Source organism: Poromitra crassiceps, assembly GCF_964638095.1.
Source record: "Poromitra crassiceps genome assembly, chromosome: 15".
Classification (NCBI taxonomy): domain Eukaryota; kingdom Metazoa; phylum Chordata; class Actinopteri; order Beryciformes; family Melamphaidae; genus Poromitra; species Poromitra crassiceps.
In genome coordinates this window covers 29,229,645-29,254,259 of record NC_139634.1, presented here as the reverse complement: position 1 = coordinate 29,254,259, position 24,615 = coordinate 29,229,645, and the positions used below count along the sequence as shown (strand labels likewise).

The 24,615-nt window shown below is 43.6% G+C and overlaps 1 protein-coding gene across 1 annotated transcript; it reads right to left on the bottom strand.

Annotated features, from left to right (window-relative positions):
* Positions 1-1,779: 1,779 nt before the first annotated feature.
* Positions 1,780-20,613, bottom strand: xpnpep2 (X-prolyl aminopeptidase (aminopeptidase P) 2, membrane-bound; the record flags this gene model as incomplete). Its single annotated transcript, XM_083651839.1, has 21 exons — positions 1,780-1,980; positions 2,672-2,761; positions 2,920-2,996; positions 3,181-3,240; positions 4,651-4,755; positions 4,957-5,026; positions 5,216-5,276; positions 5,372-5,443; positions 5,675-5,752; positions 6,051-6,160; positions 7,543-7,632; positions 8,482-8,683; positions 9,062-9,143; positions 9,937-10,038; positions 10,578-10,724; positions 10,901-10,987; positions 15,487-15,591; positions 18,604-18,667; positions 19,239-19,349; positions 19,714-19,775; positions 20,565-20,613. 21 exons carry the CDS (start codon positions 20,611-20,613, stop codon positions 1,780-1,782), a joined length of 2,025 nt encoding a protein of 674 aa, XP_083507965.1.
* Positions 20,614-24,615: the final 4,002 nt, after the last annotated feature.

The following is a 24,615-nucleotide window of genomic DNA, read 5'->3' as shown; positions in this document are numbered from 1 at the left end:
AGGTTTTGATTTCACTGGAGGTTCATTGAAGCCTATGAGGGGGCATTAATTACCAGTGATAAGACCCACACAGAGCTGTTAGGGACATGGATGGTACTCTACACATACCGTAGTAACACTGTAACTACACAAACAATGTAATGCGGAAGAAGCTGTTTTGCTCTCACAGAACAGAACAATGATCTCATATTTTCAACATCAAGAGTCATATTATTGTTCCTCTTTTTGAGGCCTCTTTACCTCAACATCACGCAACCCAGATATGTGTGAATTTGCCATTTCTAAGAGGACATCTTGTCTCAAATGGAACTTTCAACCGAACTACACCCATTAACAGGGTGTACTTCAATTGTTAGCTGCTGGGGGGGGGGGGGGGCGTCCTACATGAAACTACTTACAAGAAAGTCTGTGGATTATCTTGAGTAACCGGGTCATGATTGCTGAAAACAGACATTGCTGAGTTTGACAGGGCCGGATTTTTAAATTAGGTCATTATTATGGCCGAATAAATGGTTAATTAGTGGCCATAATGAGTGGACAATGGACACAGGTTCAGTACCATGGAGAGCTCCAATTGTTAGCTACTGATGCAGCACACCTGAGCGGAGTTGTAATCAGCCAGGGAAGTGAACAATGAAAACCCTCGGGTGAGAAAGAGGAGACAGTCACAACACCATGTGACTGTCTGTGTAAACAACAGTTATCTTCAGCTGTATCTTCAGATGCAGGGTGGGGCATGATCGGAACCATTCACACCTCCAAGCCACTGTGACAGAATAGTTGCCAGGCAACCGGCCTTCTGCTGACATGTGCTCTTCACAATGTGGCACAACTGAACCACAAGATCTGTTCACACATGGCAAGCTGACTGCTGTTTAGTCTCAGCATGAAATGATGACCCCAATTATCTGCCGTTGTCAGCCGTCGTTAAGGTGATAAGACATTACCAAGGCTGGGAAAGTGTTGGACTATTAATGTTCAATGTCATTTTTGTGGGAATTAGGAATTGTTTATAATATAAATTGTTTATAATATATAATAATATATTATATAATATATAATAAAATATATAAATATATATTTATAATAATATATTATAATACATTCATGAATATCCAACACTATATGTACCCAAATCATATGTAAACCATACTTCCTCTTTTCTAGTCAAGATATTCATGTTTATATCAATGTAATTGTCTCGTGTTTGTGTGCCTCTCTGCTCCCTTGTGGTTCTTCCCATTTCTCACCAACTATAATCCCAATGAAGATCAACAATTCCTGTACAGACCATGTTTTGTATTGTTATTTATCTGTCAGTTTGATCACTTTTCAAGTTTTCACTCATTAAAAAATATATATATATAACTTTAAAACACTTAAATTGTATTGTTGTGGAGTTACCGGTATGCTTAATAAAAATAAACTGTAAATTGAGTCTTAAAAAGAGCGTTACTTTAATAAAATAGAAATTATATTGCATTGCCAAGTGGCAAAAGCCCCTTTCAGCAGGTCATACAAATATCCAATTTAAAGCAAAAAAATTAAAACCAAAAATCACATTCAATTCAATTCAAATATCAAACAAACAATATCGATTAAAACTAAACTAAACAAAAAGAGCTAAACGGTAAAAATCCAGTGCATCTCTCAAACCTGGTTTAGTTGCATTGTTGTCAGCGGAGACTGTATAGGGTAACATTATTGTGCAACTCAGCTGTGATATAAACCGACTGAGAGAAATGGGGAGACGGGGGGGGGGGGGGGGGGGGGGGCTGTTCAGACGATGGTGTAGAGGACCATGGCGGCCAGAGTGGCGAGGGTCAGGGAGACGGAGCAGACGGATGCAGAGGAGCCGGTCTCCTGGAAGGACTCCGTGTTCTTGAGCATCCACGCCTTCTCCTCCTGCAGCCCCTGCTTGTCCAGCTCCGCACCCAGCACCTCCCGGATGCTCCCATAGTATCTGTCCAGCCACTGCAGCTACAGGGAGAGAAGGCCATAATGTCATTAACATACACTACAAGAGGCAAAGCTTTGGGTTAGGCTTACAGTTTCTCTCTCTCTCTCTCTCTCTCTCTCTCTCTCTCTCTCTCTCTCTCTCTCTCTCTCTCTCTCTCTCTCTCTCGCTCTCTCTCTCTTTAAACTATTTTCCACATTTTAGAATAAGAAACAAATTTCAAGCATTTATGCATAAACCTTTAGACCAAATGGCTTTAAATTAATGGGGAAAAACATAGTAAATCCCATCAGGTGTCTGCAACATTTTGGCTGGTAGTGTATGTGTGTGTACGTTTCTCTTTAATTGAGCTGACAAAATATAGCAGCTACAGTACAGTCGATTTCACACGTGGTTTTCTTTTCTAAAAGAGCGACTTGCGTCCGAGAAGCAGAAAAAAACTTCAATCTGAAGAAAGTTGTGTGAAGGGGATTTTTTTTTGAAAGAGGAAACCAACATTTGTGTGCCAGGAAAGGTGATATAACATGACACCGGTTTGACGTCACCTGCATGTCTTTACAAAGGGGGGGGAGGCAATAGCTTATCTTCCAGTCAGGTATTTACTCTCTTGGGTGCTTTTTTAGTATCTCCATCAAATAAATGTAATTCTAAGCACATGAATGTGAAACTGCAATTAACGTCTTTAATTATGCACAAAGATCATTTATTTCTTACCTGTTCAGCGCTAAGGAGAGAGGTGTCAATTAACTTTCTGTCATATGGAACAAGTGACACTGTGTCAAAGGTCAGGAAGTGGTTACCGTACTGAGGGGAAGAAAAGCACATTCAGTAGAGCCAGAAATCATTCACCATGACATGATGTTAAATGACTGATATTATGCTTCAAAAACAAGATCAGCAATTATCAATAACTTTCTGATTTGGACAACCGGTCCATGGATTCATCCCACTAATGCTGTTACCTTTGTCTTTGCAGGTACGACCACAGCAACATCTTCAATCCGGATGCCAAAATCATTCTCCTTGTAATATCCTGGTTCTGAGAGAAAGATATAATCAAATTGTTATTTTTCACATTTTGCTAAAAACGCGCTCGTATCTGAAACAGGAGAAAGTACAAAATGTAATTTTCAATTCCCTTAAACAGATTTAGATTGTGATGGATGCATAATAAAGAGGAGATGTGGGGTTATGGGATGTGAAATGTTCTGATGAAGCCTCACCTATAGAGGTGAACATGCCAGCTGTGAAAGGGATGTTGTTACTCTGAAAGCCAACCGGCCCTGGAAAAATTAGAGTAATACAAATTATGACAACAATACCAATTACAGAACATGGTTACACAAAATCTGCCCTCAAACACGGTTCATGTATATTTGATTTGATTTATGTGCATGAACAAGTATTTTCACACTCTTCCAATATTTAATTTTTTAACTTTATCCTGAAACAGAACAAGACAAACAAACAGGCTCAGATACAGGGGGAAAACAAAACAAACAAACAAAAACATGCCACAACAACACTCAATATTACAGTTTTGTAATATAATATAGTGCTACCAGCTGGATAGGATGCTTATGTGCTTCTAGGAAATGTTGTGTAAGAGGTCAATGAGGAACTAGCCGGGCAAGTCACCTGCTGCCCCTAACCTCATTGAGGTAGGCTAGAAACGGGTCCCAAATAGTTAGACATTTTTTTATTGAGTTGGTCCTTAGGGACCTGAGTCTCTTATAACAAAGATCATGTCTGTCAACTACAATTGGAAAGAGGGTGAAGAGGGGGACTTCCATTCCATCAAAATGAATTTTTTGGCAACAGTTGTCCCCAGTGTCAGAGACTGTTGCACAGCTGTAGGGAAGTCGAGAGAGAGTCTCCGAGCAGCCGAAGATGGCAAGTTCTGAGAAGTAACTGCTGATTTTCTTTACACTATTCTAATTTCTTGAAATACTGTTTTGGGGGTTTTCTGGAGCTGTAGGCCAAAATTATGAAAAATGAAACAAATAAAGGCTAGACATATTTCACTTTGTATGTAATGAATCTATAATCTATAAAAAGTTTCACTTTTTGAAAGGAATTATGGAAAAAACTAACTTTTCCATGATATTCAAATTTTTGGGAAAGGATCTGTATATATACTAGGCATCTCGCGCGCTCGATTCCTAGGCTCGCCCTGCAGCTCGCCGAGCTGGCCATCGCATACGCAGCTCAGCCGATATAAAGATGGCATGGCTTGCTGTGATCGTTTCCTTTCAGTTTCCCTTGCACCAATTCCTCCCATCTCCCTGAAGCTCATTCTCATAAAGCTGTTTCAGGGGTTTTCTGCTCCTTTTTGTCAAGCAAGGTGAGAGTGAGGGGTGCGCATTGAGAAATGAAATGTGTGCTCACAAATCCAAACTGCTTGCCAGGTTATTCATTTTCCGGCTCTCAGCTATTAGCTGAGAGTGCAGTGAAGTTCAGTTTGATGTAAAATCTCACACAGCCTCCCATGCATCATCAATTGTTTTGCTTCAGATTGTATTGCTTTTTGACATCCCTGATTATTGAAGTGTTTCATTTGCTTTAGTAGGCTGGATTTTGACTTTGAATTGTGTTCATATATGCAGATGAAGTGCAAAAATCTCAATAGGAAGTTAACTTTCGATATGAGATCATATAATTCGCAAAACCTATCAAAATAAAAGTGGTCCTACACTCATGAATTCCGAAGTAGTTTCCTATGCCATGACCCGTGCCGTGGCCGTAGTTCAAGCCCACTTCCCACAGTGCCCGGCGGCCCAGCATCTCCATGTTTACACCTGTTGATAAACAAAGATAAACAAAGGCCATATAGAGAGCTATGAATCAAACATCCTGTTGCAGATGGTAAACATCCATCCCTGCTTTTTTTTTAGAACAAGATCTTTAAGTCATGGTGAGTGGAGAAACAGCGCTCTCTAGTGTTGAAATGGAGAAGGCCTGATTCTGAACTAATTTAGAACTTTCATGTTCATACCCACCTTTTGTCCCCCAGGGAAATATGGTTCGAGATATCTCAATGTTTCCCATGAGCACTCGGGTAAAGGCCTCCTATGCAACGAGACGTGGAAATGGTATTTAATCCAAGAACATGTGACTCATTCTCCAAAAGAAGTTAAAACAAATGCTAAACATTTGCAATGGTATATCATGCTGGCCATCATGCTGTTTCAATGTTATAGAAAAAGAAATCCCTTCAGATGGTAGGTAGTATTTTGAGTAATCTAGCAAGAGTTGTACCCTTTCCATCGCTGTGGGGGTTCCCCAGTGAACTGTCCGAGTGATGTCAGTGGTGCCATCTCTAATAGTAGTGAGAGAAAGGTTGATTCATTTTAAACAATCATGACTTAAGGTAAAACTACAGTTAGTCTGTGACAATAGAGTCTATTTACTCACAGATACTGGCCACCAGAGTCCACCAGGTACATCTCTTCAACTGTCAGCTTCCGGTCGGTTTCATTTGTGGGGCTGCAACACAGCAGTCATGACAAAACAGCAGCAGCATACCTCTGGAATGCTGCTAACCCACTAGGAGAAAACTGAATGCTGCTAACCCACTAGGAGAAAACTGAATGCTGCTAACCCACTAGGAGAAAACTGAATGCTGCTAACCCACTAGGAGAAAACTGAATGACCTATTACATGTGATAAAAACAAAAAAGAAAAAGAAAAAAGGTGAAGGATTTTAATTCGGCGTACCTGTAATGGGCAAGAGCAGCATTGGGTCCACTTGCAGAGATCGTCTCGAAGCTCGGGCCTCTGCTGTCACTCTGTTTCCTACAATAACAATTGTATTAGCTGGGAAACTCTACAATTTGATGAACGTTTATTTGTCTCTATTTTGACTTTATTTTTAGACATTAAAGTACTGTAGTGAGTACAATGAGATATGGCACTTAGTTAAACAGCTAAATTACAGCAATCCCCCATAAATTATGCATAAATCTAATTTATTTTTTTACAGTAATTGAGTCATTCTCTAGAGACCAGTGATATTCTCAGATTTGGGTCAGAGAGACAAAGACTCATTAAATGGGGGTCCTTGTGGCCCTAATGTGGACTAAATTAGTGTCACCTGCGACACATGTTGACATAGTGTGCTGCCGTCAGCTCCGTCTCCTTCCCCTCGGGCACGGCCTTCTCCAGCCACATCAGAAGCTGGACGACTGCCACCGCATCCCTCACCTACACACAGCCAGAATGACACACAGAGAGGCCTCAGCTAAACATCCCTCACATACACACAGCCAGAATGACACATAGAGAGGCCTCAGCTCATCCCTCACCTACACACAGCCAGAATGACACACAGAGAGGCCTCAGCTAAACATCCCTTACCTACACACAGCCAGAATGACACACAGAGAGGCCTCAGCTAAACATCCCTCACATACACACAGCCAGAATGACACATAGAGAGGCCTCAGCTCATCCCTCACCTACACACAGCCAGAATGACACACAGAGAGGCCTCAGCTAAACATCCCTCACCTACACACAGCCAGAATGACACACAGAGAGGCCTCAGCTAAACATCCCTTACCTACACACAGCCAGAATGACACACAGAGAGGCCTCAGCTAAACATCCCTCACCTACACACAGCCAGAATGACACACAGAGAGGCCTCAGCTAACATCCCTCACCTACACACAGACAGAATGACACACAGAGAGGGCTCAGCTAAACATCCCTCACCTACACACAGCCAGAATGACACACAGAGAGGGCTCAGCTAACATCCCTCACCTACACACAGCCAGAATGACACACAGAGAGGCCTCAGCTAAACATCCCTCACCTACACACAGCCAGAATGACACATAGAAAGGCCTCAGCTAAACATCCCTCACCTACACACAGCCAGAATGACACACAGAGAGGGCCCAGCTAACATCCCTCACCTACACACAGCCAGAATGACACACAGAGAGGCCTCAGCTAAACATCCCTCACCTACACACAGCCAGAATGACACACAGAGAGGCCTCAGCTAAACATCCCTCACCTACACACAGCCAGAATGACACAGAGAGGCCTCAGCTAAACATCCCTCACCTACACACAGCCAGAATGACACACAGAGAGGCCTCAGCTAAACATCCCTCACCTACACACAGCCAGAATGACACACAGAGAGGCCTCAGCTAAACATCCCTCACCTACACACAGCCAGAATGACACACAGAGAGGCCTCAGCTAAACTCAGCATCAAAGAAAACAACACCAAATATATTGAATATATTGAATTAAGTATTGAAAATTCACGTTACAAGGCTGTTTAGACTAGCTGTCACCGAGGTAACAGCTAGTTTTCCTGGGATCGGAAAAGACTTGCAGCCACTAAATGCAGCCACTGAAAGCATAACTGTGTGGGGTGCTTTGAATGTGTATGTGTGTGTGTGTGTGTGTGTGTGTGTGTGTGTGTGTGTGTGTGTGTGTGTGTGTGTGTGTGTGTGTGTGTGTGTGTGTATGTGTGTGTGTGTGTGTGTGTGTGTGTGTGTGCGTGCGCACATGTGCGTGTGCGCGTGTGTGTGTGCGTGCACGCATGTGTGTGGATGACATACGTGAGCATCCCTCAGGATACGTTGCTCAGTCTCATCTTTCACCGCTTTAGTCGTCAACACAGGAGAGTAGGAGCTGGTCAGCAGCTTATCCTACACGAGGGAGAGACAGAGGCAATGAATAATAATAATAATAATAATAATAATAATAATAATAATAATAATAATAATAATAGTAATAATAACAATAATAATAATAATAATAATAATAATAATAATAATAATAATAATGTAAAAAAATATATATAATTTATCTATGCCTGGAGGGACATCGTATTTTCCCTTGTCCTCCGCAACAACAGGGAGGGAATTGCACATTGTACAGGGATTGCACATTGTAATTCACAGAGGGGTTTCCCGGCAGCTAGTTGGGATTCAGGGTCTTGCTCAAGGACATGTCAGCAGGGCAGATGTTTGCTGATGGACTCCCTAATCACTTCACGCCCCTGCCAGTGCCACCCCTAATTTCACCTTTTAATATGTCAACATGAATGTAATCTATTCTTTTCCACTGACATCTACAGTATGCACAGATACTGTCCTACTGTAGATGAAAACAACCCCTTTAAAGGAAGGATACAGACAGATCGAATATTATATTTCGTCAATATAAAAATAATGACATGTTAAATGCCAATAATTATAGTATGGTGGCCCCAGGTGAAAACTGAAAAGTGGGTATATTATTTTTTTGATGCTGAATTTTCTTGCCTTGACATTTTGACTAAACTGACAGCATGTGAAAACTATAAAAGAGTTTTACATGTGTATGGTGCTGTTAAATACTTTATAGACTTGTAAACTTTGTAAACAGACCAGTATTTTGCATTTTAGAAAACATGATTTTCATCTACAAATTAAGCTCTTCCAGATCATAATGTGAGTGATATTGTATATGAGTATAGCCTTGATGGGATCTCTTTGTTCCGCTGCTGTCATCACCTGTGGTGTGATCAGCTCATAAAGTGCGTAGTTGGTGTACTCTGTACCGATCCACACTTTAACCCCGGGCTGGGCCACATACGTCTGGAGGGAGGCTCGCACGCTGTCATAGTCTCTCAACTGGACACAGTGAGACTGGGTACAGGAGGCGTTCAGGTACACCTTCATATCCTCTGTCACTCTGTCAATGTGTAAAAAGAGCCTGCAACAAGGTGTGGGTTAGATTAGATAAGATTAAATAAGATTCAATTGATATATGAGTTAAAATACAACAAGTTGTTCGTCCAAATACAATCCAAAAAATGGCCTGGAATGAAACCTTCAAGAATAAAAACACAGACAAATCTGAATTATTTCCACTAGGGGTCTTCAAGACAAGCTAAAGCAATGGGCAGTACATCCTGAAAACATTGAGCACCATTTCATTTAAAACTATCTAATTTAAAAGCATTAAACATTGGCTTGTGTTTAGGTTTTCGGGGCAGGTGAGAGAGACAGGAGCAGATAACCTTACAAATGTGGCTGTAACATAACTGTCAACAACGTTCACAAGAAATCCCTGTCAATTAAGTGGACTTGCCAGATGTCATCCATTGTCAGCAGTGTGTAGGAGTAGAAGAAGGGGTTGTATGGGATGTCGTTTCCACGCATGTTGAACAACCCTGAGAGAAACACACACACGCATGCACACAGGCACACACACACACACACACACACACACACACACACACACACACACACACACACACACACGCACACACACACACGCAACACAGGCACACAGGCGATCAGCAGCAGCTCACATTTATTTCCATGATCTGCTAGATCCCTGAGCCCAGACTCTGCTGGTGTCTGATGCTTTTGTCTGCAATACGTGCCTTTCTGTGGGCTCCTGTCATTCAAAAGAGACACACTAATTCTCAAATCATAAGTCAGTGAGTGTACTGTATGTACTTAGACTGTAGTGCTGTGTGACTCCAACAATACACCATGTAGGTTATGTAGTCGTTTGGTTTTGATACATTTGCTATTCATTTACAGGGTGGGAACTGATTGAGGAGCCAATATGCATTGCTACAGCCTACTTGCTTCAAGTTGCAATTTCAAGATGGTTAAATGAAGCTCATACATAATCTGATTGCATTTGCCATTGGTGCATGACACCAATGGCAAAGCTTATACCCACAGCCTGCTTCTAGTGAGTCAGATTAAGCCTATCCTAAAACTCACACTTCTCGCTACAAGGAAATGTAATGAATACATTTACATTTACCTACAGTATTAGGCATTAACTGACACATAATCAGTGCATCTTTCAACAGTAGAATAAGATACATTTCCTAAATCAGCAACACTACAAGCTACGTTGAAGTCATCTAGAAATCAGATTTATTCAAACATGACTTTAGAGGTTCTTTGGCACCATGTATGATCTGCAAAGTTTGCGTTTCTTACAGGCAGTTTCGTCCAGTGCTGATAGTAAAAGGGCAGTGGGCTGGTATGGATTGTCCCTCATCTCACTCCGTATGTGCCCCACCTTCATCTGCCAGGTCCTTTCTGTGGGGACACGCACGCACGCACGCACGCACGCACGCACACACGGTCGCACGCACGCACGCACGCACGCACGCACGCACGCACGCACGCACGCACGCACGCACGCACGCACGCACGCACGCACGCACACACACACACACACACACACACACACACACACACACACACACACACACTATTAGCTTTATGATCCTCTGCATTTACCTACTCTCCGACAATGATAAATACTAAAAGGGCCGCTATGGCTGGGTGACAGTCAGACAACTTCCCTTATCTGGTGCATTTTCCATTCCCTTAAAGTTATATGACTTGATTTGACAAGCAGCAATAAAAACATGCATCAGCCGTCTTTATGGCTGTGTTTGCTTCCTGGCCAGTTTGCAGGTATTTATAAGCCTCACAGATAGCGGGCACCACACTGGCAGACCATCAGACGCACAGTGTGTGTGAATAGACAAATACACACAATAGACACACATTCAACATTTCTATATCGTTCACACACACACACACACACACACACACACAAGCAAACATACGTATGACTTTGTCTGGCAGGCGGGTGAGGTGGTCAGGTGGGACGGGCTCTCTGTCTGTCCACACGCTGTCCACCAGGTTATTATCAGGGATGGACCTGAGGGTGCGATTGCTCGGTGCCAGGTAGGTGCTGTAGTCCTCCTGCGTTTCTAATGGAGGAAATTGCAGACCATTACACACACTGAACTGAATCAATCACAAAGTCAACATTCTGCATGGCGTCTGGAGGCCGCGTCAATACTTTTCCATCTGCTTGGGTGAGCGAGCGCTTTATTGACGTTAAGCCGGACTGACAGGATGGTGAATGGGGGCCGGGCCGACTTACTGAGTGAGAAGAGGAAGGGATCAAAGCCGATCTCGCTGCCCTCCGGAACCTCAGAGATGAGCCAGTCTACCATGCTGCTGATGGACCCTGGGGAACACCACACATGACAGACTTTATCAAGCCATTACTGAGTTTAAAGGATGCAACAGTACAGATTAAGAAGGCCGACCTGTGCGGCTGTTATGAATATTATGGTGCAAAATGTGGATTGTAAGATTGGACTGATATACCGGTTTCAGTATTTGGCTATCATGATCCAGAAAACACCATGGTTAAGTAATGCACAAACTAATCCAAAGCTTTAAAGGCAGAGATGGGAAAGGTACACACATTCAATCTTTACCTAAGTAGAAGTACATGTCTAAAAAAAGACTGGTAAAAGTAGAAGTACTGATTCAACTTGTTTACTCAAGTAAAAGTAAGAAATTACAGGCTCTGAAATGTAATCAAGTAGTATAAAAGTAAAAAGTATTTCTACCAGCTGTTTCTGTGCAAAGCTTATGAACCTCACGTCATATTAAGATCAACAGAATTTTCATGCTGCGCGCACTCAGTCCTTCAGTGGTGACTCTGGAGACGATGAACCAAGCACTCACGGACACACTCCAATTATCGCTCTCCAATTATAGTAAAAATTCCGGACTATAAGCCGCGGCTTTTTTCCCGTTTTTTGGCCCCTGCGGCTTATATAACGGTGCGTCTTATCTATGGATTTTTTCAGAAAAAAAAAAAAAAAAAAAAAAAAAACTCTCTTTTTTAGCACTCTTTCTAACTATAAATCCACTTCTGTTTTAATTTCCTCTCTTGCCCTCTTTTCACCACACCGCGGACACTGTGTGCACTGTAAAAATAAACAACGGTGGTGTTGTGTTATGTTGTTTTGTTGAAATGTTGTAATACGGTAAATGGGAGCTTCCTCAAACAGCCATCTCTTCCCGACAATCCCCTCTGTGCGTGACCACTTACATATGGTAATTACGGTAAGCAAACGGCCACTCGGGCAACAACTCCCTCCCCCGACTACCAGGAGAAAATCACAAACTTCGGCGAATTCACACAAAGGAAGATCAAGGAATATTCACAACAAGACGAGCAGTAGAAGCAACACTCTCACTTACCATGGGGAAGGTACGCAGAAATTCACACGAGGCAGCTTTCAAGTTGAAAGCAGTCAATCTCGCATTAAAAGAGAGCAGCCGCCGATCAAACAGAGCAGCCGCGCGTAACCTGGGCAAAAGGGACTGTCCGTCCGGGGGAGAACTACTGAACAACTCCCTCCCGACTATCAGGAGAAAATCACAAACTTCGGCGAATTCACACAAAGGAAGATCACGGAATATTATAGGAGTGTGAAAACATCCACAATTACCAACGGGTTCCAAAACGCTGGACTGCTGCGGGATGAAGAGGATGACGCCACGGGGACTGCCCCCTAGTCCGATACCTCACGAGTCCGATACCTCACGAGTCCGACACCTCATGGTTTTGGGTTAGGGTCTGGGGGAGGTTAGGTTTAGGCGTGGGGGTGGGAGAGGTTAGGTTTTGGGTTAGGGTCTGGGGGATGTTAGGTTTAGGCGTGGGGGTGGGAGAGGTTAGGTTTTGGGTTAGGGTCTGGGGGAAGTTAGCCTCTTTTTTCGGACTCGTGAGGTGTCGGACTCGTGAGGTATCGGACTCGTGCCATGGCACCTGAAGGAGAGAGGAGAGTGGTTGACGAAGCCACCCTGAACCTGTTCGTTTCCGACACTGAAGATGAGGACTTTGGTGGTTTCAGTACGCAGGAAGAAGAGGAAGACGAGGATTAGTGACTTGACTTCTCTGGTTACAGGTTTGCTGCACATATACGGTAGCCTATTGTTGTGTGATTTTGTCTGGGGATTAGTGACCTGACTTTTGTTTTGTTTTGTTGAAATGTTAATAAATGGGAGCTTCCCCAAACAGCGATCTCTTTCCCGACATTCCTCTCTGTGCACGAACCCTTTCATATGGTAATTAAACATCAAAACACCCGCGGCTTATAGTCCGGTGCGGCTTATAGAAGAAAAAAATAGTCAATTTTGGTCCCGCGGCTTATACACCGGTGCGTCTTATAGTCCGGAATTTACGGGTAGGATTGGCTACAGGTGGTGTATGCTGATGGTATTTAATCTCTGGTCCTGGATTTGTTTGAAACACAGTCACAGAAGAACTAAATCTAGGAAATGAAAATAAATAAACCGACAGTCCTTCAAGTCAGTTTTGGTAGAGCACAAAGTCCTTCATCACTTGTGTTAGTGGTAGAGAGTGGACTTGGTTCAGGCGATGTCTGCCCAGCGCTTGGCGGATCCGGATCCGACACATGTGGGCCAGAGGAAATCTCTTGGCCTCCAGAAAGACCCTGAGAGCCTCTGGATCCGCCGTCTCCTCCAGCTGTGGCTGCTCCCTCACCAGGGCCGGGTCGGCACCGTGGTCCAGGAGCAGCTGGACAAAGGGCAGCCTTTGGCACCTGTTATACAGCACCACCTCCAGCAGGTGAGAAGCCACGTCACGGGTCAGAATGCTAGCGGCCTGGAGCAGCAGGCGGAAGCAGCCCAGGTGGTTGCGTTCAACACTGATGTAGAGATACCTTTCGAGGGTTCGATCGGTGTCTATGTCAACAGGAACAGCGGCACGGAACCTGATGAGTTCCTGCAGTATGTCCAGCCTTCCATCAGAGGCAGCATGGTAGACCAGGTTGTAGCCACGTACCCTTCTTTTGGGGTTGGCCCCGGCTTCCAGGAGGATCCGGACACAGTCCAGGTGACTGCGATACACAGCATATTCGAGAGCCGTGCAGTCCCATTCATCAGCTAGGTCTACCAGGGCTCCCTGGGTGATCAGGTAGTCCACACATGCAGCATGACCCCGCATGACTGCAGACTTCAGAGGGGTCATCCACTGACGCAAAAACAAACACTGCTCATTGATCTGCCTTCTGTCTTCCTGCAGCAGGCTCCTCAGTATGTCCAGGTCTCCTGCCCAAGCGGCATCGTGGAGCCGCCTGTCACCATGCCGTGATCGAACAGCCATTCCTTCAGATCTATCACTGTACCACACCGACTTGCACGCTGTCTCAAACAGAAGGCATTATGAAGGGACTGAATGTGGGTTGGGCATTATGACATCATAACATTATGACATTGTGACATTATGACATCATAACATTATGACATCATGAAATTATTACATCATGACGTAATAGCATAACATTATGACTGATGACATCACTATGCTTGACATCATCTGTGACATCATTAGTGATTGATTTGTGACATCATCGGCCATGCCTGAATTAGACTCTGTGTGTCTTGTTTTGGAAGTCATGCATTAAAACTAAAGTAACTAGCCTGTTTTGAGAATGTAAGGAGGTGAAAGTACAGATATTTCTGTTAAAATGTATGGGGTAAAACTAAACTAAAAACAAACAAACAAAAACTCTGTAAAGTACAGATACAGTAGGCTACCTGAAAATCCTACTTTGTACAGTAACAAAGTATTTGTACACTTCCCATCTCTGTTTAAAGGTGCAATACGTGTAATTCTTACTATCCCAGAGCACAAAAAGTCCATCAATCATCTGCAGGGGTTCTTGGTCAATACCATTGTTTCAATAATTACTTTGCCAGGCTCTGAGATGTCTGGCTTCTGACAGGAAATACACTTGAGTTTAAACTGTTCCCTAGCAACAGAATTCCAGTGAAACACTTTCTAGGCCTATAGTGCACTACTTCTGTAATAGGGAATGATTTGGAACAGAGCTAGTCTCTCCACTAGACCTTTCTGACTCATCCTTGCTCTAATTGGCATACTTATCTCCACTTTGAAAATGTGACTTTATTATTTTATGTCATTTACAGGTCACACTCAGTGACAGCCGGTGGTATTTCGACCATCATGTAGGCGGTCATTTTTCTGTTTATTACAGATTATGAAAGTGCAGATTGTAAGCTTTCAAATGATGTCACACATTGTAATGAAGGAGATATGCTTATTTGAATGTTCATACTCCTAAAAGCCACATTCAGAGATAACGGTCCGCAAAGTTGGAGAAGCTTTTCACACCCAGGCAGCCAGGTAAGGGGGGGAGTGGACAACAAGGACTTTTATTTAACAAGATACACTTATTTACTGATTTTAAAACAGCTGCATTTTATGTGGAATGGATAGTTCAAAACAAAAACTGATGTGTTAATGGAAAAAACGAAAAACACATTTAAAAAAAAAATATTTCCCCCCCTCATTTTCTGGGAATTACAATCGGCCTACATGAGGTACTTTCTCCTGCGGCATGTCACCCGCCGTTGGATGTCAATAAAATTCATCGATTACTTATTTCCCCTTTAGAACAAAATCTGCTATATGTTCATTATTGTATACTACACAGTGCAAATGTGTGAAGGTCAGCATTGACTTTACTTTGTTTCATGCAATTCTTATGAAGTAAAATAATGATTATAATAGGCTACTATTTATTATCAGGATGTTTTTGGGCAAGATCGTCATACCATAAACATTTGATACTGGCCATGTTTACCACGTTGTCATAACTAGTAACATTATCAGCACCCCACCATCTCTTTCCAGCTCCCAGTTGCAGTCCATCTGTCTCTCAGCTTGAAGCCAGTAGCGGCTGTCTGTCCCCAGCACGGCCTTGGTCTGAGTAACTACCGCAGTGCCTGGGGAGGGAGGGCAACAGCTGCGTCATGGCGGGGCCAGTGTTGACACTGAATTACAACTGACTATAAATGTCAGTTGACTTATTACAGTGCATGATGGGCCAGCTAATCGTGAAAAATATAATGGGTGGGTGAAACAAGCAAGGTTAAAGGATTAGTTCACTCATAAATGAAAATTCTATCATCTACTCAGTCACCCTCATGCCTGGTAAAACACAGGTGAAGTTTGTCCATATAACACACAGGGAGGTTGACAGCACAACTCCATATCAACCTTCTCTAAAACAACTGAAGTCAATGGGGACCAGTTCTTCAGAGCTCCAAAAAGACCTATATTGACACACCATAATTTAGTGCAAATCTTAACTACAGCGGGTGATTTGCAACAAATAATGATGTAGAGGTATTTATATAAATGTACATTGTGATTGTCTGTTTAAACAGGTCCCATTGAGTGCGTTTACATGCAGACAATAAACAGTTTACTAGCGGATTTCTGGAGTTACCTGATTATTCAAATGGTCATGTAAACAGCATAAACCGATAAGCTTTATCAGTTTATGGCCGTTATCAGATTATGAATAAACCGATAAACATACCTAGGTTTTTGGCCAATAACCTGTCTTTTGAGTGCATGTATACAGCGTATCAGGTTTCTTGTGGGTTTATACATCTGCGCATGTACAAGTTGCATGTAAAAAGTTGAATTACCGCCGCCTTCTGGAGAGAAATCCGACTAATTGACTGAATCATGTAAACCCGGGTTTTTCCTATTGTCGGATTATTAAAGTGCATGTAAACGCAGAAATCAGATTATTGCCATAAACTGATTACTCACAGTTATCAGTTTATTGGTGTGCATGCAAATGCACTCAGTGAGTGCGTTTACATGCAGACAATAAACGGATAACTGAGAATAATCAGTTTATGGCAATAATCTGATTTCTGCGTTTACATGCACTTTAATAATCCGACAATAGGAGAAACCCGGGTTTACATGATTCAGTCAATTAGTCGGATTTCTCTCCAGAAAGGCAGCATTAATTCCGCAATAAAACAACAGAAAATAGTTGCAAAATGCAAAATCACATTTTCCTAATTTATTTGTCCAGCGCAGAGGATGGTTTAGGTGAAAATTAGGTTGTGTATCTCGTCTACTTTACTAAAATTGGAATAGGCATCGCGTCGCTTTGGAAGTGCATCTGTCAATAATATTTCCAACTTTACCGAGCACACAGCACAGAGGCAGGCAGGTGAGGTGACTTAAGCACGTCAAATGTTGATGACCCACAACGTGTGTTGAATTGAAATACTCTACCTGTCAGAAAACGGACAGAATTTGTCACGGATATTAACGTTATGTGTGTCTTGTGTTTTGAACGACTGAGTCTGTTGTCCGTAGGCTACGTGTTTTTTTTAATCTGTCATCTGAAAAACATCGTCACGCACGCACCTTGGACAATGCGTTTTATTAATAAATTCATCATTCTATTTGCAATCCGAGACAAATGTTCGTCCCTGTTCACGGCATGGCACTGGGGACTTTATTCGTGCAAGCAGACTCCACAGTCGTCTCCTGGTGCCTGTTAGAGGGACACCGGGGGAGAGAGAGCAGAGCTCCCCGCTCCGCTCCGCTCTCCCCCCGCTGTGGCCGGGGGAGAGGGAGGAGAGAGGGGCCAGTGAGTGCAGCGCGTCTCTCCCTACCTCACTCGCTCCTGTCTCCTATCTCCCGCAACTCGTACATGCGCAGATATATAAACCCGAAAGAAACCCGGTTAATGTGTATACATGCAGAGAGAAGACCGATTATTGGCCAGAAACCTAGGTGTGTTTATCGGTTTATTCATAACCCGTTTATGACCATAAACGGATAAAGCTTATCCGTTTATGCTGTTTACATGACCACTTGAATAATCAGGTAACTCAGAAATCCGCTAATAAACAGTTTATTGGTGTGCATGTAAACGCACTCAGTGACTTCAGTTGTTTTGGAGAAGGCTTCTACGAAGTTGTGCTGGGGTTGGTGCAAAAATCGTTTGGCTCCAATTTCAGCTCGGGCAGGCAGTTGATTGGCTGTACGTCGGGCACGTGGTGGGATTAAGGTGGGCAAAATGGCCGACAGCATTAGATTAGCTAACAAGCTAACGCTAAGCTACTGATGTTATCAGACATGATAGACGTTAAAAATATGAATCAGGGTTAGACCCTGTTGTGGACCCCGAGCCGAGCACTTCCGGTAGGGCGAACACAAACAGAATCGGTAAGATCGGTAGATCCTGTACCTACACTGGCAACCTCCCTGTGTGTTACTGTATAACATTTCACCTTTCCGATGATGACACAACTTTCATTTTTTGGCGAACTATTCCTTTAAGAAAAAGGACATAGGAAGCGCAGGCGGCAGCCCAGCAATGTGGATGAACTGTATACGCGTTTGTCATCCCACACATTGTCATTCCACTGTTGCACCCTAACGTGACAAAGGTCAAAGTCCAGTAACAATGGCTGCATATCTGCTGGAATACAAAGCTGGCATGTCAGATTCTCAATAGAGGTTCACACACAAATGATAAATGTGTTGTGTGTGGTTTTCTACAATGGGCAGAAAATGTCTCCTTTCTTTATAGTTCCTCCAGCAGCACTTTAGTCTATGCATTCTCAATGGAAAAGATGAGGCCTTTGGAGAGTGATTGCTCCTCTTAATCCTTTCATCTATGCAACAGCTGAGTGTACAATAGCTATGATTATCTGTTCTGCTCTCAACTGTTGGTGTGTGCTGAATAGTAACACACCGCGGCGCCGATTCAGCCCTCATTCACCACCAGTGTCTCTGCCAGTGAGAATACTGATGATTGATGAAAGTTGGGGACGCAGTGAATGAGAGCCCGATGAAGCCAAATGAATAGGCTTCATCGGTGAGGAGGAGGGAGCTGAGTCATGAGGAGGAGGAGGAGGAAGACGAGGAGGAAGAGGAGTGAGAGGAGGCGGGACGAGCGAGAGGCAGACATGTACCTGCGGAGCCTGTGAAGCCGGTCATGAAGAGCATCCTAGCATCGCGTGGTGCAATGTACTCACTCTGTCAGAGACACAGACTAGTTCAGCGACACACTCCCACCCCCCCACCCCCACACCCACACACACAGAAACACACCCTCAAATGCTCCCATAAAGCATGCTTGCCTTGATGACCTATGACCTTCACAGAATAGACCGTTTCAACATGACAACATAAACACTCTAAATTGGCCCTATGCTTATACTGCACTTTCTGTTGCAATGCTTGCTAAAGCAATAGCTGACAGGGAATAAACTTGAGTCCAAACTGTTCGCTAGCAACAGAATTACCATGAAACGGTCTGTAGTCAGACGATAGGAAGTAGGGCTAGCGCCAATTTAGAATGTTTATGGTGAAACGTCCATAAATGGTCTATAAACATAGGCATATGCACAAACCCTCAAACAGACACACGAAAACACACACACACACACACACACACACGCGAAAACACACACACACACACACACACACACACACGCGAAAACACACACACACACAGACACACACACACACACACACACACACACACACACACGCATGCTTTAAATCCTGCTGAGTTAATTATGATGGACATGGACAGCAGACATACCAGGTGAGCATCAGTGCCAGGAATGATGTAAGCAGAGATTTTTAGGGGCCCCATTGCCGCTCTGAGGTCCTGCAATCTGAGAGTGGTATTGACCGCTGTGCTGGGGAGGTACTGTGTGAGACACACACACACACACACAACACAACACACACACGCACGCACGCACGCACGCACCCACGCACGCACACACACACACACACACACACACACACACACACACACACACACACACACACACAGACACACACATTGGGGAGAGTCTTCAGATTTAATTAAAACCTGCAAAACTGCTGAATCATCCCTTTTGTGTCTCTCCCATTGTAATCATTAACTGTAGCAGATGTGCACAATGATTAACTGTGGTAAAAAGTGTATTGAAACAACGTGCAGCATTTCTTCTTTCTGCAATTTAATTCGGTTGAAGTCATTTTGATGAGAAGTTGAGAGTGTCAAGATCACGGGCCGGTGCTCCTACCGGTGGGACCGCTGAGCAGTTCCTCTCAGTTCTCCCTTCGTCAACAGCAGCAACGCTGTTTCCTGAAAGATGAAAAGCACGAGGAAGAGGGAGAGACATTGGAAAAACATGTGAGTAAAGTGCCGCTCTCATTGGACAACTTATCACGTATCATCCTTTTTGAGTGGCAGAGCCAACTTTTTCCCCTTTTAAAATAAATCGATGCAGCTTAATAAGACGTCTAAGGACAAATGTCAGTGGTCAATCAAACGGAAGGATGATGGACAACCTCTGTCTGCAGAGACCGAAGAGAGCAGCCATGCAAAAAACAACATCAAAGACACAATCAATCAAGACACTGTAATTCAATCATGTTCATGTTCATGCTCATGGATGCTCAGTGCAACATGAACACAGACATGGTTATTGAACAGAACTGTCATTCCCATGAGTCTCAGCCACCGCCAAATCTTATGCAAAGAAATTCCAGTGAATAAACCAATAGGCATGGGAAGAGCAGATGGCACTTTCTTATGCCCAATTTGCAAGCAACAGCATGAGTCTTGTTCATGAGGCAACATAGATTTGGAAGGAGCATTTTAAATAAAATATATGCTGATTAATAAATATATGAAATATATGCTGGAAACATTTTAAATGTATGCTGTTAGACTTTACCCAGTCCTATCAGAAATGGTCAGATATCTTTTTTCAGCCTCTTTCATGACAATAAACATGTGGAAATATTGATATTTGCTGTAAGTCAATAAAAGTCTTGAAACAGAGAGCAGACGCTACCAGCACAGACAGATCAACAATAGTGAGTATAGAGCATTGACTGTATAATATATGGTATAAAGAGGAACTTTTACCTGCCAGAGCTAGGAAGGACAGAGCCAACAGCCACCTATAGGAAGGCATCTTGGCCCCAGCAGCCAACGAACCCACAGACAGAATGGCAACAAAGCAGGTGCTCCACGTCTATGCAGCGTATGTGAGAATGTGTGGGAGTTCAGTGAGAAATGTGTGTGAGTGTCTGGTAGAGTAAGTGTGTGACTGTGTCTGTCCTCCCTCTCTCTCTCTCTCTCTCTCTCTCTCTCTCTCTCTCTCTCTCTCCAGATTCTCCACTCACGGCGGCCCTCTGATAGGAATCATGTGCGGTGGCTTTGGGGGTGGATCTCCGGCTGGGAACAATGTCTTTGCTCCCTGCCATAAAACACAATTGTGTCAAGCCGTTATCTCCTGGCATGTTGCCTGAGTTGCTCACCTGTCTTAGCAGCACGGCCATGCAACTGTGAAGAGACGAGACTTTGACGAAGGCTCCCCTGCTCAGCTCTTCATTTCTATGCAAATGTTCTAAGATAAGAGTTGTTGTGAAGGCTTGTGTAAAGCCGGTATAGACGGTTTTAACTTGACAACAATAACAACCGTCACAACCCACCTGAATATCCGGGTTTACTTCCTGTATATATAGCTGAGCGCAGGCTGATATTTGGCTGATATTAAATGTTAACGTTAGGCCGTGTCTCCGACAGACACAGTAACAAGGTAGCCTATTTCGGTCTTTATGTGTACTATTTCGGTCTTTATGTCTTGTAGTAGTTGTTGTTGTTGTTGTTGTTGATAGTTGCCATAACAACCACCCCTGTCGGAAAGACGTGCACACGCTGGGTAGTAGGAAGCGCTGTTGTCTGGTCCGGAGCTAGCCTGAGAGGCTAATAAAAGCTACATGTTACAGAGTAAGCTGACTATCAGTACGTTATTGCACGCATAGGCCTATCTTTACATTTAAACGTATAGCAAAAAAAAAAGAGAAAAGAAATAGAAGTAGGCTATGTCAGTGTTTTCCCCTGAACAGCTGAGAAAGTAGACACTGTAAATAGTTTGCCGCCTGTATTTTATGTCCTTTCATGCAAGCCAAATATGAAAGAGATAAAAGAGGAGGATCAGGATCAGGATCAGGATATACTTTATTGTCCCCGAGAGGAAATTTGTCTTGGACAACAGTGCTACATACAGCTGCATCATAAAAAAGAAGACAACACAAATGACAAAGTGACATAACAGGAACAACAAAGGTCTACACATTTTTTCGTGAAGAAATGCACCTTACATGTGAAGTGCATGGAATTGTATTGCAACTGACCCGTCAAAGGAAAAGACCCATAAGATAAAGAATCGCACTGAGGATAAAAGATGACATGTGCAAAGAAAATGGGCGGGAGACTAGATAAGGTGACCTATGCTACTGTGCAAAAGTGGCTTACAAATTAAAACAAATGGTGATAAAAGCAATTTGATAATAAAACCAATAAAATAGTAAGACCACAGCATGATCACGTTTAAAAAAATGATAAAGTGCATTATTGAAATGAAAATTTAAATAATAATAGAATAAAATAATAAAAAGGTTCAAATAGAAAATTATAAAGGACAAAGAGGACGAGGACAAAGACGAAGAAGGAGGAGAGGAGGAGGAGGGAGAGTGTATGACCAGGAGACTTATTCGAGCAGAGATACGTCATCGCGTGTTTAAACATATGAACAGACTGGATTGTAGTCATAGGGCTCTATTCTCCCACAGGCCATCGGCGCTATTACGGGCCTTAACCGCAAAAAAACGTGCCTTGCGCCTGTTTCGGCAAGATAGCAATAGGCTTTAGGCTGCCAAATGCGCTTTAGGCCGAATGGGCGTGGCGCAGTCCCAAAGTGGGCGTGTCGGCGCTAAATACCAGCCTAGTGATATCTTGGGACCTGGCCTACATTTAGCGCTTTGCGCTTTTGAAAAGCAGGCCTATTCTCTGCCTTCACTGCTTCTTCTCTGTCACCCTTCTCTCTCTCTCTCTCTGAGTTCCCAGCATGCATTGTGTTTCTTCATTTCGCTACTAAATAGCCACCAAATGAGCCAAAATAGATATAAAAGGTAGTTCTAAATTAATGTGTAATGGTAACACAGCCTGCCATTGTCAACATTTCAATATTGGACCAAATAAAACTTCGAAATGAAAACACCACCCTATGTGAAACATATATGTCCTCTTGAGCCTATATATACCCCTTGTCGAGTTAACGTGATTTAGAGAAGTAACAGCGGAACGCGCTTCGGAACGCGCTTCTAATGGCATCTGCTATACTGTGATGTCCCTCCAATAACTTGGCCCTATTTCACATTTAGTTTTACAATAAAAACACATTTATGCAATGACTTGACATAATGTAGGGTATATTTATGTGCATCATCCTTCCTGCAGCAGGCGAGAGAAAATGATATCTTTCTGGACAAACTTTCACCAATCTAATAGGCTATATTTTTCTAGCTGATGCATAGAACATTATTTTCACTTTGATCTTGCTATAGTGTAGCGTATTTACATGCTTGCAGTATTGAAACTGCAGTTAGATTGGTTTGAGAAGCATAATAATATGGAATAATAGCCTATAATGCAGACAGACAGGTGGATGAAGGGAGGGGGGGGGGGGGCAGAGCGTTTGGCTTTCGTCTGGTTTTGCGGGATCACTGGAATTGGAGCTAAAAAGGCAAGCGTGCGATTCGTTTATTGCACTTATCCAATGAGCATGACGGTGCATAATTTTACGCCTAAAAGGCGTGGTTGTAATGCTTTGGGCTGCATCTAGCGCCAGCACGACGATATCAAGTGCGCCTTTCCACGCCCACTGCTTTGATCTGCGCCTGCCGCTCGGCCTAGAAACTGCGCCGATGCAACGATAGGGGCCATAAGACCTATGGCCAATTACTCTCTGTGGAGAATGAGAAGGATCTGTTATCACTGCTGGGCTTTTCCAAATGTGGTGAGGCAGAGAAATGCATCTCTCTGTGCATCTGTGCATCTCTCTCATGTGATTGCCTTGAGATGGCAACAAAGGTCTACATGTATTTTTTGTTTTTCCGATCTCCCCCCCATTTTTCTCCAATTGACCTTGGCCACCCCACCCCCCCCACCCCCGACTGCCCTGGTCACTGCTCCACACTCTGCCGATCTGCGGAGAGCCGTAGACTAGCACCATGCTTCCTCCGAGACATGCACAGTAGCCAGCCTCTTCTTTTCACCTGACAGGGGGGAGCTTCACCGGCAGAACGTAGCACGTGGGAGGATCCCGCTATTCCCACCAGTTCCCTTCCACCCCCGAACAGGCGCCCCGACCGACCAGGAGGAGGCGCTAGTGCAGCGACCAGGACAAATACCCTCAATCCGGTTTCCCTCCCGCAGACACCAGCCAATCGTGCTTGTATGGACGCCCGACCCAGCCAGAGGTAACACGAGGGTGCGAACCTGCGCCCCTCGCGTTGGTAGGCGCAACAAAGGTCTATTAGGTAACACCTACAGTATAGAAACACATTTTAAAACACTTGGTAAACAAACACAGCAGAGCCTCAGAATACAGTGCTGCTGAAATCATATACAAATGGGATACAACAGAGAAGTGGAGGGAGAGAGCATAATGAATACTGCAGCCCAATCATCAGTAAGCGATAACACTTGGTAACAGTTCTCTTATCAGCCCTTGTGTTGGTGGTGGTGGTACTACAGAGTGACATTTCAAAGAGAAGACACATACATTGCTGCATCAGCTATTTGAGTGACCTTGATGTCTAAACCATGTGAAATGACCAAGTCTAGAATATGGCCGTGATTATGAGTGGGGGCAAACACATGCTGAATACAACCAATGAGTTTAGTAGCCTTGTTGCATCAACTGTTTGAGGATCAATCCAAGCTTGTCTAGAAAGGCTGTGCTGAGGCTTGGTGGGTGATAGATAACTAGCATGAGAACAGACTGCTATTAGAGAAGAGAGAAGCCAGCACTCCAGCACTACAGCGTTGAGGATGCTGAAGAAGGTCTTTTGACTGAAACGTTCGCTGCTGCTGCCCAGGTTTGAGGAACTAATTAAATACTTGAAAA